General features: G+C 32.5%; 1 protein-coding gene across 2 annotated transcripts in view; it reads left to right on the plus strand.

Annotated features, from left to right (window-relative positions):
• Positions 1 to 13,159, plus strand: part of CASD1 (CAS1 domain containing 1) — a 46,683-nt gene extending 33,524 nt beyond the window's left edge. For both annotated transcript variants that reach the window (XM_063099655.1, XM_063099656.1), the window contains 7 exons: positions 697 to 853; positions 2,494 to 2,573; positions 4,906 to 5,007; positions 6,825 to 6,965; positions 7,496 to 7,573; positions 11,240 to 11,332; positions 12,207 to 13,159. In XM_063099655.1, coding sequence (XP_062955725.1) covers positions 697 to 853; positions 2,494 to 2,573; positions 4,906 to 5,007; positions 6,825 to 6,965; positions 7,496 to 7,573; positions 11,240 to 11,332; positions 12,207 to 12,473 — 918 coding nt within the window. In that variant the 3' untranslated portion in view covers positions 12,474 to 13,159. The remainder of the gene's footprint in view (positions 1 to 696; positions 854 to 2,493; positions 2,574 to 4,905; positions 5,008 to 6,824; positions 6,966 to 7,495; positions 7,574 to 11,239; positions 11,333 to 12,206) is intronic.
• The last annotated feature ends 463 nt before the right edge of the window (positions 13,160 to 13,622 follow it).

Genomic DNA, 13,622 nt, shown 5'->3' on the forward strand with positions numbered 1-13,622 from the left:
TTCTCTCTGCAAAAGAGATTAATATTTACTAAGCTTCTACCTTTTGCTAATCATTTTCTAAACATTATTTTATTTATCCTCCAATACAATCCTGAGTTATCTTCATGTTTATAGATGAAGAAACTGAGGCTTAGAGAGAGGTTAAATAATTTGCCCAAGGTTGCATAGTAAGTGGTACAGCGCTAATATAAATCTGCTCACATTCTGTGTTCTTTGAGTGACATCAAACTGATATCTGCTACATCTGTTACGGAGGTCCCAAAGACACTTTTTAACTTAAGTAACATGATTTTCTATCTATGACAACTCTCAATTTAATCCCAAGTGGGGTAAATCAACATTAAAAAGGAGAAGAAATGGACACTCTTTTCTTGAGATAATCTAATCTCTGTTTATAAACTCTAGCCCTAGGAAGGTGGTTTACAGTTTTTCCCCTAATTTAACAAGATGGCAATTGTAAGTAGAAGACAGCTCAGGCTAGTGTTTTACTGGGATTTAGTTAACATAATGATGCATGAGTATTATATATTCAACTGTTTATGGTTATGGTAGAACAAAAGTAATTTTAGTGATTAGTAAAATACACTTGTACAGTCATTATTTGAGTCCTAAACGTTTATACCCCTTCAGAGAAAATCTGTCTTTGCTTGTCATGTATGCCTGGAATGAAAATCATTTTCTTCTCCTTTTTAATAGGTCTTATTTCGTCTCAATTTCCTGGTAGTGGTGTTATGTATAGTAATGGATCGGCCTTATCAATTCTATTACTTTGTCCCTTTGGTCACTGTATGGTTCATGGTCATCTATGTTACTTTAGCACTATGGCCACAAATAATCCAAAAAAAAGCAAATGGTAAATATATCCTCTTACTAATATTTTTAAATGTATTCTGTCAGTGTACTAAATTTCTTTTTAGTTGCTAAGGGTGATTATTTTTATTAAAAGATGTAGTATCTTTTCTTTTTTCCTTTTTTTCTTTTTGCCCTACTTCTAATTTATACTACCTTGATGACATTTTAAAGTTATTTGTTGTTTTGACATTTTGAAATTTTGTTCTTAGACTATGTTTCTAAAATGTTACATTTAAGTAGTTCAAGTAATGTAACATTCAGAATAATAGTTTACATTTATATTATGTGTGTGTTTTCCCTTTATTAAAGTTAAGTTTTTCAAAACCAGTTTACATATTAACTAGTGCAACAGTTTTGAAACTGTCTTGCCCAGAGCCAGAGTGGACATGGCTGGAAGAAGAGATAAGGGAAAGCCAAATAGGGCTCTAAACCCTTACATCCTATTTCAATCTTGGCAGCCCTGCTTTATTTGATTTCTTATATATACTGAGATTTCGAGTAAATATTAGTTTGCAAAAAGGCTTCTTACATCAAACAGTCTAAAAGCATTAATATAATTTAATCTTCTAGACAACTGTTTAGCAGTTATTACCAACCTGTTTTACATATAAGGAAACCTAGGTACCCAAAAGATTGCCATTTTCAAATTTCGCATAGCCAGTTACTGATAATGTTCAAAGTGAGGCCACAGTTATTCATCTTAATGCTTTTTTCCCTCAAGATCGTATCATTAAAATAAAATCTTCCCTTTTTTTGAAAAATAAAGAATTTTTTATTTTTTTTTCCCCCGACTGGTAAGGGGATAGGAGCCCTTGGCTTGGTGTTGTTTGCACCACGCTCAGCCAGTGAGCGCACCAGCCATCCCTGTATAGGATCTGAACCTGTGTCATCAGCGCTACCAGCACCGCACTCTCCTGAGTGGGCCATGGGGCCGGCCCAAGAATTTTTGATTTTTAACAATGTATTTAACTTGATTCTTTCAGCCAAATATTATTTGGTTGGAAAAAAATCAAAAAGTATTCTTCCATTGGCTTCCATCATAATACCAAATAATTCTTCAATAAAGAGTTGAGTTTCAGCATCTTTGGACAGCCCCTGTAGTTTAATTCCTCTACACAAACCCAGCATATTAATCAAATAATCAATCAAAGTGTATAAACTTTGAACACGTTACTTAAAATATGCATATGTTAAAATATATCTTGTGGTTAAATCCTAGTTTATTAGGGAGTTAAAACTCTCTCCTTGAAAATTTAATGTTTAAGCAATATTACCTAAGTTATATTTAACATGAGTTTTTGTTAGAATTACATTGAACAGATTGTTCCAAATTTTGTTGTAATGTTCAGTAATTAATAGGTACAATTTGAATCCAGGAGGTATTTTAAAATATATAGTGAATGAACAGCAGGTAGATAGAGTATCAGTTATACTTTGTAGCCTCATTCCTAGCAAGAATCCTCCACCTTTTCTTCTTTTTGCCCTACTTGTAATTTATACTACCTAGATGTATTTTGTGTATCCTTGTATGCAGCCTTAAATTATTTTAAGAACTATTCGGGGTATAAATACATTAAATAGGGTACTTAATATGTTATCTAGTTTTATATTTCTTAGTAAATTAAATATTTTCTCTCTTAGGAAATTGTTTCTGGCATTTTGGCTTACTGTTGAAACTAGCTTTTTTGCTGTTATGCATATGTTTTTTGGCATATTCTCAGGTTTGTATAATCTTTTCAGTCTATATTTTTTAATATTTTATTTTAAAGTTCAAGTCTTAAAGTATATGAAAAGAGTCAGAGCTTTTTTCCAGCTTCATTTTTTAATGACTGTAATAAAAGTGTCACTGTGTAGTTGATTACTCAGTGTAGTTCTTTTGAGACCTATCTACTTTTGTTATCACTGTTTTTGTTGTAAGAGCAATTTAAAGCTCTTCCTCTGGCAAGTTGTTCAAGATCCATTTTACTTGACTTTGATCAATCAAACGTTTATTGAATGCCTCATAAGACACTACTCTAAGTGGAGATCAAAATTCTCTTGACAGAATTTGCAACTTAGTTTGTGCATTATTCATTGCATCAAAGTGTAACTTGATTTTTCTATAACTACAGAGAGTAAGATTTTGGCAGTTAGTAAAACCAACTTGAGAGCAAAGGTGTTTGTATATATGTAGTGTGTTTAATTCAATAAAATTTTTGGTCATTTTCCCAGCTCTGATGTTTCCTTCTCCTATTCTGATGGTTGAGGTTTTTCTCGGTTATATTATTAGCAGGATGACAATCTGCTGCCTGCTGGTTAAATCCATCAGGCAGACATATTATTTGGGCAGTGAGGTATTTATAACAAAATATTTTAATTTGACTGCCTGTAGTTGTGACATATTCTGCAGTTTACTTGCATCTCCAACACTCCATTTTGTACCTGGCTCTGTCAGGTGTAAATGCTCTAGAGGCATTTTGTGTGTATTTATAATCCTATGAAACTGTTTTGGGGATTCTTTTGAGGTCTTTTATACTTATTTTCATACTTAGAAGTATTGAAAGCATTTCTATTTCCCATGACATCCAAGATTTTTTAAAGGACATAAAATAATAAGGAAACAACAGGCAAGTGTATAAAGAAATAGCCAAGTAACAGCAACAACTACTTGACAGTTATTCATTAAAATTTCCAACACTCCGTGGACAGTTCTGAGGGAAAAAAGGAAAGCTAACCAGAAGTTCAATAAAAGGACTAAGAAGGTTTTCCCAGCTTTGAGTCAGTATTGACCACTTGACAAGGAAAATAGTACACAGTCCAGTGCAGAGCACTGTCTTTCACAAAATGGGTGCTTAATAAATGATTCTTTATTGATCACATAAGAAATAAGTTTTTAATTAGAAATAATATTTTAAATTGTAAATACATTGTATGTCATAAATATGCTATATTTCTGATCTATAAGATCATATATCTATATCTAATAGATATATACCTATTATACTATATATCTATATTCATGTCAATATATATATGATCCATAAGTACTTCAGATTGCAGCTCTTAGTAAGAATCTCCTTAATTTTCTGAGTCACAGATTTTGATAGAACCTATTTTTGATATGCTGTGTGAATTTTAAATTCTGTGGTGACCACAGAATGGCGACCATTGCATTTTATTAAAATAATAAAGTTTTTCTGACCTAGGGATTCAACATTACCTAAAATATATTATTTTTATATTTTTTCTTTGGCTTTTAATAGCCTTTTTAAAAATTGTGATGCTACTCTTTTTATGATGTGGCATTAAGTCTGATAATGGAGCTTTACTTTATAGAGTTTGTCGTCATTCTTTAGTCTGGAAATTGAGGTTTTTGTTCTCTTCTTTGAAAGACTTCATTAATGTGCAGAAATGTACCCAAGACTTCTGCCCCTACATTCCCACATTTTCCAGGCTGTCAGATTAATAAGAGGGTACCATTCATGAACTTGCCCAGAGTAAAATTGTAAACTTTGTTTCAGAGGTTAGTAATGGCATTTGGGTGTGGTTGATTGTAAGGTGACTAATTCAGAGAACTCTTCTAACTTAAATAGTTAATTATAGATTGTTAAGGACAATTAAAGAAAGAAAACCTATATCTTAACCTTGCCAATCATTACTGGAATCTTTATACCATATTGGCTGAAGTATTTTGTACTTTTCTGTTTGATTAGTAAGTATTAGCTGTTTTGTGTACTGGATTAAAAACCTTAAATAGAATAACTTTTCCAATTACAAGGATTTTTCTTTCTTTCTTTCTTTTTTTTTTTTTTCAATTTTACAATCTCAGTAATCTTTCATATGAAGTGAAAATAAGTTTTAAAAGTTTTAGGTTGTCTTTATTGGCCATCAGTAAAATAAATTTATTGTCAAATAAATTTCAAATGAAGCTATATTTTCAAATGAAATAGAGTTCAAAAATTGTGAGTAACCATTATGTAATTCTAACTTTAGAAAACTACAGTATATAATAGAATTGCAAAGCAGGTATTGACTTGTATCATTTTAATTTATTTTCTGAATTCCTTTTCTCAGGGTGCATTTGAGAAGATATTTTCTCTTTGGCCATTGTCTAAGTGTTTTGAACTGAAAGGAAACGTATATGAATGGTGGTTCAGATGGAGGTTAGACCGTTACGTATGTATTTACTCTGTAATATTTTGCCATTTCAAATTATACTGTCAGAAAATGATTCAAAAAATTTTGATCTATTTATTTTTTGAGTAAATGAACATTTTGATTTAGTAAGTCAAAGCAGTCCACTACCACCCCGTTTTTCTTTACGTCAGCAAAAGAGTATACATGTGTATGTACGTCAGCAGGAAAATACTGTAAAAATATTATCTATAAAATGGCCTTTGTCTGAGTTCTAATTTTGACTTATAAGTAATGTATCATATATATATGTATATATATATGTGTATATATATATATGTATATATATATGTGTGTGTATATATATATATATATATATATATATATATATATATATATATATATATATATACTTCAGCCATTCAAAACAATATTTATTGAGCCCAATATGTGCCCTAGATGTTGGTATCATAAGGCATATATTAGAGAAAGAAGACCAGGCTTCCAAGCCTTAAAAATCTATTTAAAAACCCAAGGTTACTACTTATAATGTGGTACTAAACTGTGCAGTATGGATTTTGTGGTATAGTATGCAAAGAAGAAAGACCGGTGTCTGGGATTATTCCAAGAACTTAACACTGAAAGGTGGTTAAAATTCAACTGGCAGAGAAAGTGTAAAATGTCTAGCAGAGCATCTGGAAAATAATAGACACTAAATAAATATTAATTTCTTCACTCTTTCCCCTTTTCCTTCCATTTTTGACTCATCTTTTTTTTTCTTTCAACAGATGTTTTCTTAGTGCCTGTTCTGTGCCATTCCTGGTTTTTAATCCTATGCACTTTCCAATGTACTGCATTGCATCTCAAAACTGTATATGAGTATGAATAAAAATTTTTGCTAAAGTCTTCACATCAAATAATTTTAAATTCTCAACTTTCTCATTACAGCAGTCTACTATGATATGATTGTCTTAGGTTATTAAGGCTGCTATAACAGAATACTGGAGACTGGGTGGCTTATAAAGAGCAGAAATTTATTTCTCAGTTCTGGAGGCTGAGAAGTACAAGACCAAGTTGCTGGCAGGTTTAAGTGGCTGGGGAGGGCCTACTTCCTGGTTCATTAACAGCCTTCTTCTCACTGTGTCCTCACATGGTGGAAGGGGCAAGGCAGCTCACTGGAGCCTCTTCTATAAGGGCACTAATCCCATTTATGAAGTCTCTACCCTCAAGACCTAATCACCTTCCAAAGGCCCTACCCCCAAAACCATCACACTGAGGATTAGATTTCAACATATGAATTGGGGCAGGGGGACACAAACACTCAGTCTATTGAAGTGATAGGTCACATTAAGTCATTGTTTAAAAAAGAAAGCTCTTGTCCTTTCTGGTTCATATTTTTTCCCCACTCTTGTGTACATATACTCCCTTTTAAAATTGTGATTCATTGTGTTATTCTTGTTTTTATTGACTGAAGGGACCAATACAAAATGTGTTTTATCTTTGTTGGGTACACTTAAGTTTTATCACGTGTCTTTAGGAGAGTTTCTTATCATTATTTTTAAATTGTCTTTATTACTTCACTTGCTGCTGAGACTGCTCCTAATGGACCAGCTTTGTCTTGTATTGTCTCATATTGTTGTGAGAGATGTTTGCTTGTCTCTGTTGCTGATGATTTCTAATAATCATTGGCTTTATTTCATTGCTTAAAGTTTTACTCTTGAAGTTTAAGTCCTTCATAGAAACTCCAAACCTTTAAGCTTTTAACCTACTTATTTTTATACATATATTCCGCATTAACCAAATATTTTTGCTATTTTTTGAAAAGTAACTGTTTAAAACAAATTTTCTGTATCTTTCAGGTAGTCTTTCATGGAATGCTGTTTGCTTTCATCTATCTGGCTTTACAGAAGCGTCAAGTACTTTCTGAAGGAAAGGGTGAACCTCTTTTTTCGAACAAAATTTCAAATTTTCTATTGTTTATTTCAGTAGTTTCTTTCTTGGTAAGTTTTAAAATGTAATCTTCTAGTTTTTGAAAATTCTAATGGTATAGAAAATTAGCTTTAAGATATAGGATGTAACCAATTATTTTTAATAAATACATTTTTACTTTAAAATTTTTTTCTCTTTATTTTTATAATTGGACATACATTTAAAGAGAATGCATATATGTTAAATATGAAGAATAACAGAGCTCAGTGAAGTAGGAATTTAAAAGTTTTAATAAATTTGGGAAAAAATATAATGTAAAGTGTTCGACATAAAAAGTCATCACTGCCTCAGGGTCACTTTACCCAGAAAAGCACAGACCTGTGCTCCTTTCTCTCTGCTTTCTTCTGTTTGGACAGTTGAGGATACCATGACAAGTGATGAGCAAACCAGCAGGCAGTTTCTGCTGACACTTTTATAAAGCATAATGAAGTATAATGTTATGAATAAAGAAAACTGTAAAAAAAAATTTTTAAGTGAGAATTATGCCTGTGTAATACTTAACTGTTTTTTCTAAACTGATCCATACATTTTCTTGTTTTAGACCTATTCCATCTGGGCTAGCAGTTGTAAAAACAAAGCAGAGTGCAATGAACTCCACCCATCTGTTTCTGTGGTACAGGTAATTATCTTGATTTAGAGAAATTTTTACTTCTTAATTCTTGATAAGAACATAGTTTTTAGAGGCAGAGAGGTTTGAGATCAAACTCCAGAAAATGCAGGGAAGTTAGTAATCTTTCTAAAGTCCTACCTTCCACTGTAGTAATAGTGATATTAAAATATCTTTCACAGGGTTGTGTATTAAATCATATGATGCAGCTCAGTATTTGTCACTTAATAGGCACTTAGAAAATGGTAATTCTCCTCATATTTGCTTTTTTATCATTTATTCAAATTTCTTTATTTCTTTACTTAATCATAGTTATTATCTACTATGTATTAAGTACCATGCTAGATGTAAGAGGCTCAGTGTTAAACAAGATACAGCTCCTGCCTTCAAGAATCTTATAGTCTAATAGAGATGTGGATTAATAAACATTCATTTGTTTAATGAATTTTTTTATTCATTTAACAAATACTTGAATACTTATTATTTGCTAGATGTTACATCAGAGGATGCAGTGGTTAACCAAACCAGATAGTTCCTACCCTCATGAAGCCTATATTCTTCTATTACAGATAATAATCATGTAATAACCACATAATTATAAATAGAAGTACATAATGCTATAAGAAAATATAATCAGAGTATATGACCTACTTAGATTTGTAGGGAAGGTGATCAGGGGTTCAGAGATGATTTCCCTGAGAAAATTAAACTGAGAATGGAGGTTTGAAGGCACAGCAGGCAGCAAGAACTTGGGACCTGTAGAGGAAGAGAGCATGGTACATTCAAGAAACTTAAAGAAGGCCAATGGGGCTGGAACTCGGACAGCAAGCATCTAGAAAAGCCGGTGACAATGACTGAGAGGTGGGCAGAGGCTGAGGGGCAACTCAAATCAGATTTACATTTTGCAAAGATACGATACCTCTGTGATTAGTGTGGGGTTGGTTGAGCACAGCTTGCTTTGGAAACACCTGGGAGTTTTTCATAACCTATCTTGATATCTGAACAGGGTTCATGGAGGGAGTAGTGTCTAAGCTGAGGTCTGAAAGATGAGTAGCCCAGTAAGAAGGAGCAGGGAGAATTTCTGGAGGATCTTCTCTTAGGTCTTTAGTTCTCGTCAATGCAAGGACTATTTTATTTCTCCTAAACCTCTACATAGTCAGTAACACCAAGCATATGATAGACTCTCGAAATACAATTGATAATGAAATTTTAAGCATTATACTATAGTTGCATAGCATTTTTGTGACTTCTACAGACAGTAGTAGTGCTTACCTATAACGCTTTGTATATTATATCTGATATCATTTCTGTGATTTACAGGATGGGAGGGAGACATTACCACACCCAGTTAACCAGTACAGAACAATAGGCATGTAAGGAGAGCTAAGGGAGAGAGTGGCTGCATATAGAATAACACTAACATAAGCACTTCTGAGGTGTATTGCCTGCATTCCCAGGCACCACCCTCTGTGTACTCACATTTCCAGAGTTACTTTTTTTGTGAGGGCCTCAGCTTCTCCATTGCAGAATAAAAGAATGAACTGGGAACACACGCTAAAATAAGGACTAATTTTATTGTCTGCTACTTCTGTTCAACTGCATTTGTCTACCATTGTAAAAGTTAAGAGCATCCAAGTAACTTCAAATGCTACAGATTATGTTCTTATCCTGACCACACCACATTTCACTTTTACAGTTAGATGCAAACAGATGTGTGTGTGTGTGTGTGTGTGTGTGTGTGTGTGTGTGTGTGTGTGTGTGTGGTAGGACATTGTGATTATATATTCAGCCTTATGTGAGAGACAGAAATACAGATATATCTATATATATATTCTTAGAGTACTTATCTGAGGGGGCTCCTTTAAGATTTTAAACATGTTTAAATTCCTAGTATCCAGTTGGAAAGTATTTTCCCAGCCCAGCCCAACAGAAGTCTTATGCAATAATCCTTAAATCCTGTCCTTTTGGTTTTACCCATCAGTCTGTATTGAAATTTCCAGAAAGATTTAGCTATAGAACAGGTAATTAACCATAAATAGCATATGTAAAGTGCTTAGCACAGTACCCACTGAGTTATAAATGCCAATCAAATTTTAAGCATTATTATTATTTCTATATCAAGCTAATAAGAATAATTCCCCAAACTCCAGTTGTCTTCTCCATTATTTCTTTGATTTCGTACTTCCCTAATCCCATTGTTTACTAAGTATATGATAAAATACAAGACTTGAATATACGAAAGAAATGAAATACACATTGGGAAATGGTACATTACAGGCAGAAAGAAGAAAAGTGACTTGCTTAGGACTATTCCTAGATTTTCTTTTCTGTTGCTCAGGGTCGTGATTTATATATATTTATATATATGTCATTCTTTCTAGCATTTTACAGCTTATGTAATTCTTTAATAATTCATTAAATGCCTTTATGTTTAATGGCTTTATTTAGGTCTCACCTTCATGATTTTTATTATTTACATATACTACCTATACTATTAATTACCTAATGTTTCTTTAAATGACTCACAGTGTGTGCTAGAAGTGCCTCATATATGTTTTCTTACTTACCGTTCACATCAAACTTTCAAAGAAAAGCTTATCTCCATTTATATGAAGAAATAGACCCAAAAGGTTATGTGCCTTGTTACAAGTCCCAGATCTAATACAAGCAAAAGATCAGATTCAAACATTAGTCTCTTTCATGGTATGGCCTATGAGAATCACTGAATTTAATTATACCTGAGTAGTTCACTTTGGCTCCTTTTCCCCAGTGATAGAGTTATCCATATATCTCCTATTTCCTCATCTTTTATGTATCTCAGAGACTTTTTCCTAGATTCTTTGACAAGATGCCAAGGTGATCAACACTGAATATGGGGTTTTCTCTGAAGTGTAAATAGGTTTTTTAATCCTTTTATAAGAGAGAGTTTTGAAAGGTAGTCGTGAAAGTGGAAATACTGTTTTTCTTTACAATTGCTTGCTTCTTTATAGGAAGGGTAAATCCTAAGGAGAGTTGTTTAACTGGTTATTTAATGTGAGACTATGAATTGGAGGTTTAGGAAATACAGCATTGTTCTACCTGGTACAAAATATAGGAGGGAGGGGTGAAGGCCCAGGAGCCCAAAATCTGGAGATTCTTTTGGAGAAGAAAAAAATCCAGAGAGGAAAATATATTACATGTGAATGCAGCTCAAGACATTATTTGCCAGGCTGTGCAGAGCAAATATGAAGACATTTTAAAAGCCATGCCATTTCCCATACTAACATGGCTGTGAGTGGAAGGAAGCTTTTGAAGAGAGTCAAGAAAGGGGTGGCTGCTGATCAGGCTGATACTTTATGGAAAGAGGAAAATTATATCATGGGATTTTATGAAGTTTTGCCACATAAATATATCAACTTTTTCTAAAGAAAGGGCATCAGGCAAGTTTGTATTTTTTCAGTATACATAAAATTATTCAGCCATGTACTGCCTAAAATCCACATTGGTATGCAGTGTACAGACCATATGTGAGACATACAGTTTGGGTAGACTCTAGAACAATAATAACTTTAAAAAAACATTGTATATGTATCAAGTTCAAGAACATAAAGAATAAGGTTGTCACTTAAATGAAAGCTTTAGGCAAAATGCTTTTCAATAAAAAGATTGTTAATATTTATCTCTGTGGTTTTTCTTTAGATTTTAGCCTTCATCCTAATAAGGAACATCCCTGGATATGCTCGTTCAGTTTACAGTTCATTTTTTGCTTGGTTTGGAAAAATTTCATTAGAGGTTGGTACAGTACTATTTTGCTTTATCTTAAACAGCCAGGTGTTATGTGTTTATGTGTTCATGTACATGTGTATGTGTATATATATGTGGGTGTGTAAGTCTGACATATACTTTTTTTGTAAACCAAAGCCATTATCTATGGAATTACAAGGAAAAGACTCAGAACTTTTAACAGCAGTAAAGTATTTTAGAATGTTTTTAAAGCCTTATTTTAAAATGACTAGAAATAGGTGACTTTCAAAATATTCTTTACATTGTCTTAAGCTGAGATCAGGAGAGAAAAATATTGGACCAGATATAAATGAAATAAAGCTTGAGGGAATTTTAATTTGTTGTTTATCTCCATAATTGAATATTATATTACTCTAATTCAGTTTATTGATACTAACCATAATAAAGTCCCCCCTTATTATGATTGGAATTCCAACTTGTTACATTTTTTGTGAGATACACAATATGAAATTATCTATAAAATTGCTTGAAACAGTAGGTTTTGAAATACATTCTGAATAGTATGAGCTTTATTATTTGAAATAGAATGTTTTAAAACAATTCATATTGTAATCATAACAGATACATTTTAGAGCATACAACTTAAGTTGTCTTTTAAAATAGGGAAAATAAATTTATCTTTGAGTTCTTGAAAAAATGTTCTACATTTTCTTTAGTCTCATTTATAAGAAGGATTGTATAGAGGTCAGAGTTTTAGGGTGTAGACTGCAGTGGACTTTTCAGGGCCAATAGTTGAGACAGAATTAAATGGTTTTGGAAAAGCCTTCTTACATTATTATGCTATCAAATGTTGAAATTAGAAAAAACTGATTTATTCTTGGACCCTCTTAAAATATCTAACTTTAAATATTTTTCCTCCTAGCTATTTATTTGCCAATATCATATATGGCTGGCAGCGGACACAAGGGGTATCTTGGTACTCATACCTGGAAACCCTATGCTCAACATCATTGTCAGCACTTTTATATTTGTTTGTGTGGCACATGAAATTTCTCAGATCACTAATGATCTTGCCCAGATTATTATTCCTAAAGATAACTCATCTCTCTTGAAACGGTTGGTATGTATAGCTACATTTTTTTGTGGACTCCTCATCTTATCATCTATTCAAGATAAATCAAGACATTAAGTTCCTAAAATCCTAAAAAACTTAAATGCTTCAGGCTTACTTTGTGTCTGCCTAGAGGACAAAAGCATCTATCTGGCGATATAAATGTATATGTAAATATAAACATGTGGCAAGAGGACAGTTCAGTGATGTCTGTGGAACATATATGGTTGTATATATTGGAAATGTACATATCCCATGTGAAATACTAAAAAATAATTGATGAACCAGAATGCATTGTATAGGACTGCATGTGAAAAGTCTTTTCTACTGGATCTCTATTTCCATTTATAAATGATTTTAAGTTAACATATGAAGGCAGGGAAATGATTACCTTTCCAGTAAAAAGTATAGATAATTTAATTAGCTTAGTGACACCACTGAGTGTTTTGATATTACTAAATTTGTGGTAATAAAACTGTCTGCTTCTATATTCATTGTGGAACTTACTACTTCGTTGAAAATTTTCTTACTCAAGAATGACTGCAGTATTGTTTTCTTATAAGTGCAATGATGTGGAATGATAAACAGTATGCCTTTAATTTATGTGCTCATGTTCTGATGTTATATGTTTCCTGACATGATTTTTCTTTCTAACTGTGGTTTTCAGATAGACAAGTCTAAATCTTTGTACACTTTGTCTCAGAGTTATTCTAAGGCTCCATGACAGGGTTTTGTCATTGTTGATGTTGTCATTGCTTTTTTTTTATAAAAAGGCCAAATTTTCCTTCCAGTCCAAGCATTTGCCTGTTTCCTTGCCTTAAGCTATACCAGTGTAATACCAGTACCCTGTGGATCTATTCAATATGGTTTCTTCCCTCTAATTAATTTTTGGATATTATTTCCAATGTTTGGAAAGCTCTTTATAGCCATTTTGATATTTCCTATTACACCCCCTCCTATTTTTAAAAAATATTTATCTGTCTAAACCTGTGCAGTGTAGTAAAGATTCAAGTTGTTATGATTGAGATGTATTATCATAAGTAGAATTTTAAGTAAACTGGTAACTTTGGGCAATATGTTTTCATTTTGTTACAAGGTAACTGTTAGAGGTATACATTTATTTATCCATTGTACAGATTTGATTATGATTTCTAATGTTTGAAAAATTGCACTTGTTTGTTTTTACTATGTGTGAGGTAAAATATATTTTCTGTTCACAGTATATAT

The sequence above is a fragment of the Cynocephalus volans genome, chromosome 6, assembly GCF_027409185.1.
Source record: "Cynocephalus volans isolate mCynVol1 chromosome 6, mCynVol1.pri, whole genome shotgun sequence".
Classification (NCBI taxonomy): Eukaryota; Metazoa; Chordata; class Mammalia; order Dermoptera; family Cynocephalidae; genus Cynocephalus; species Cynocephalus volans.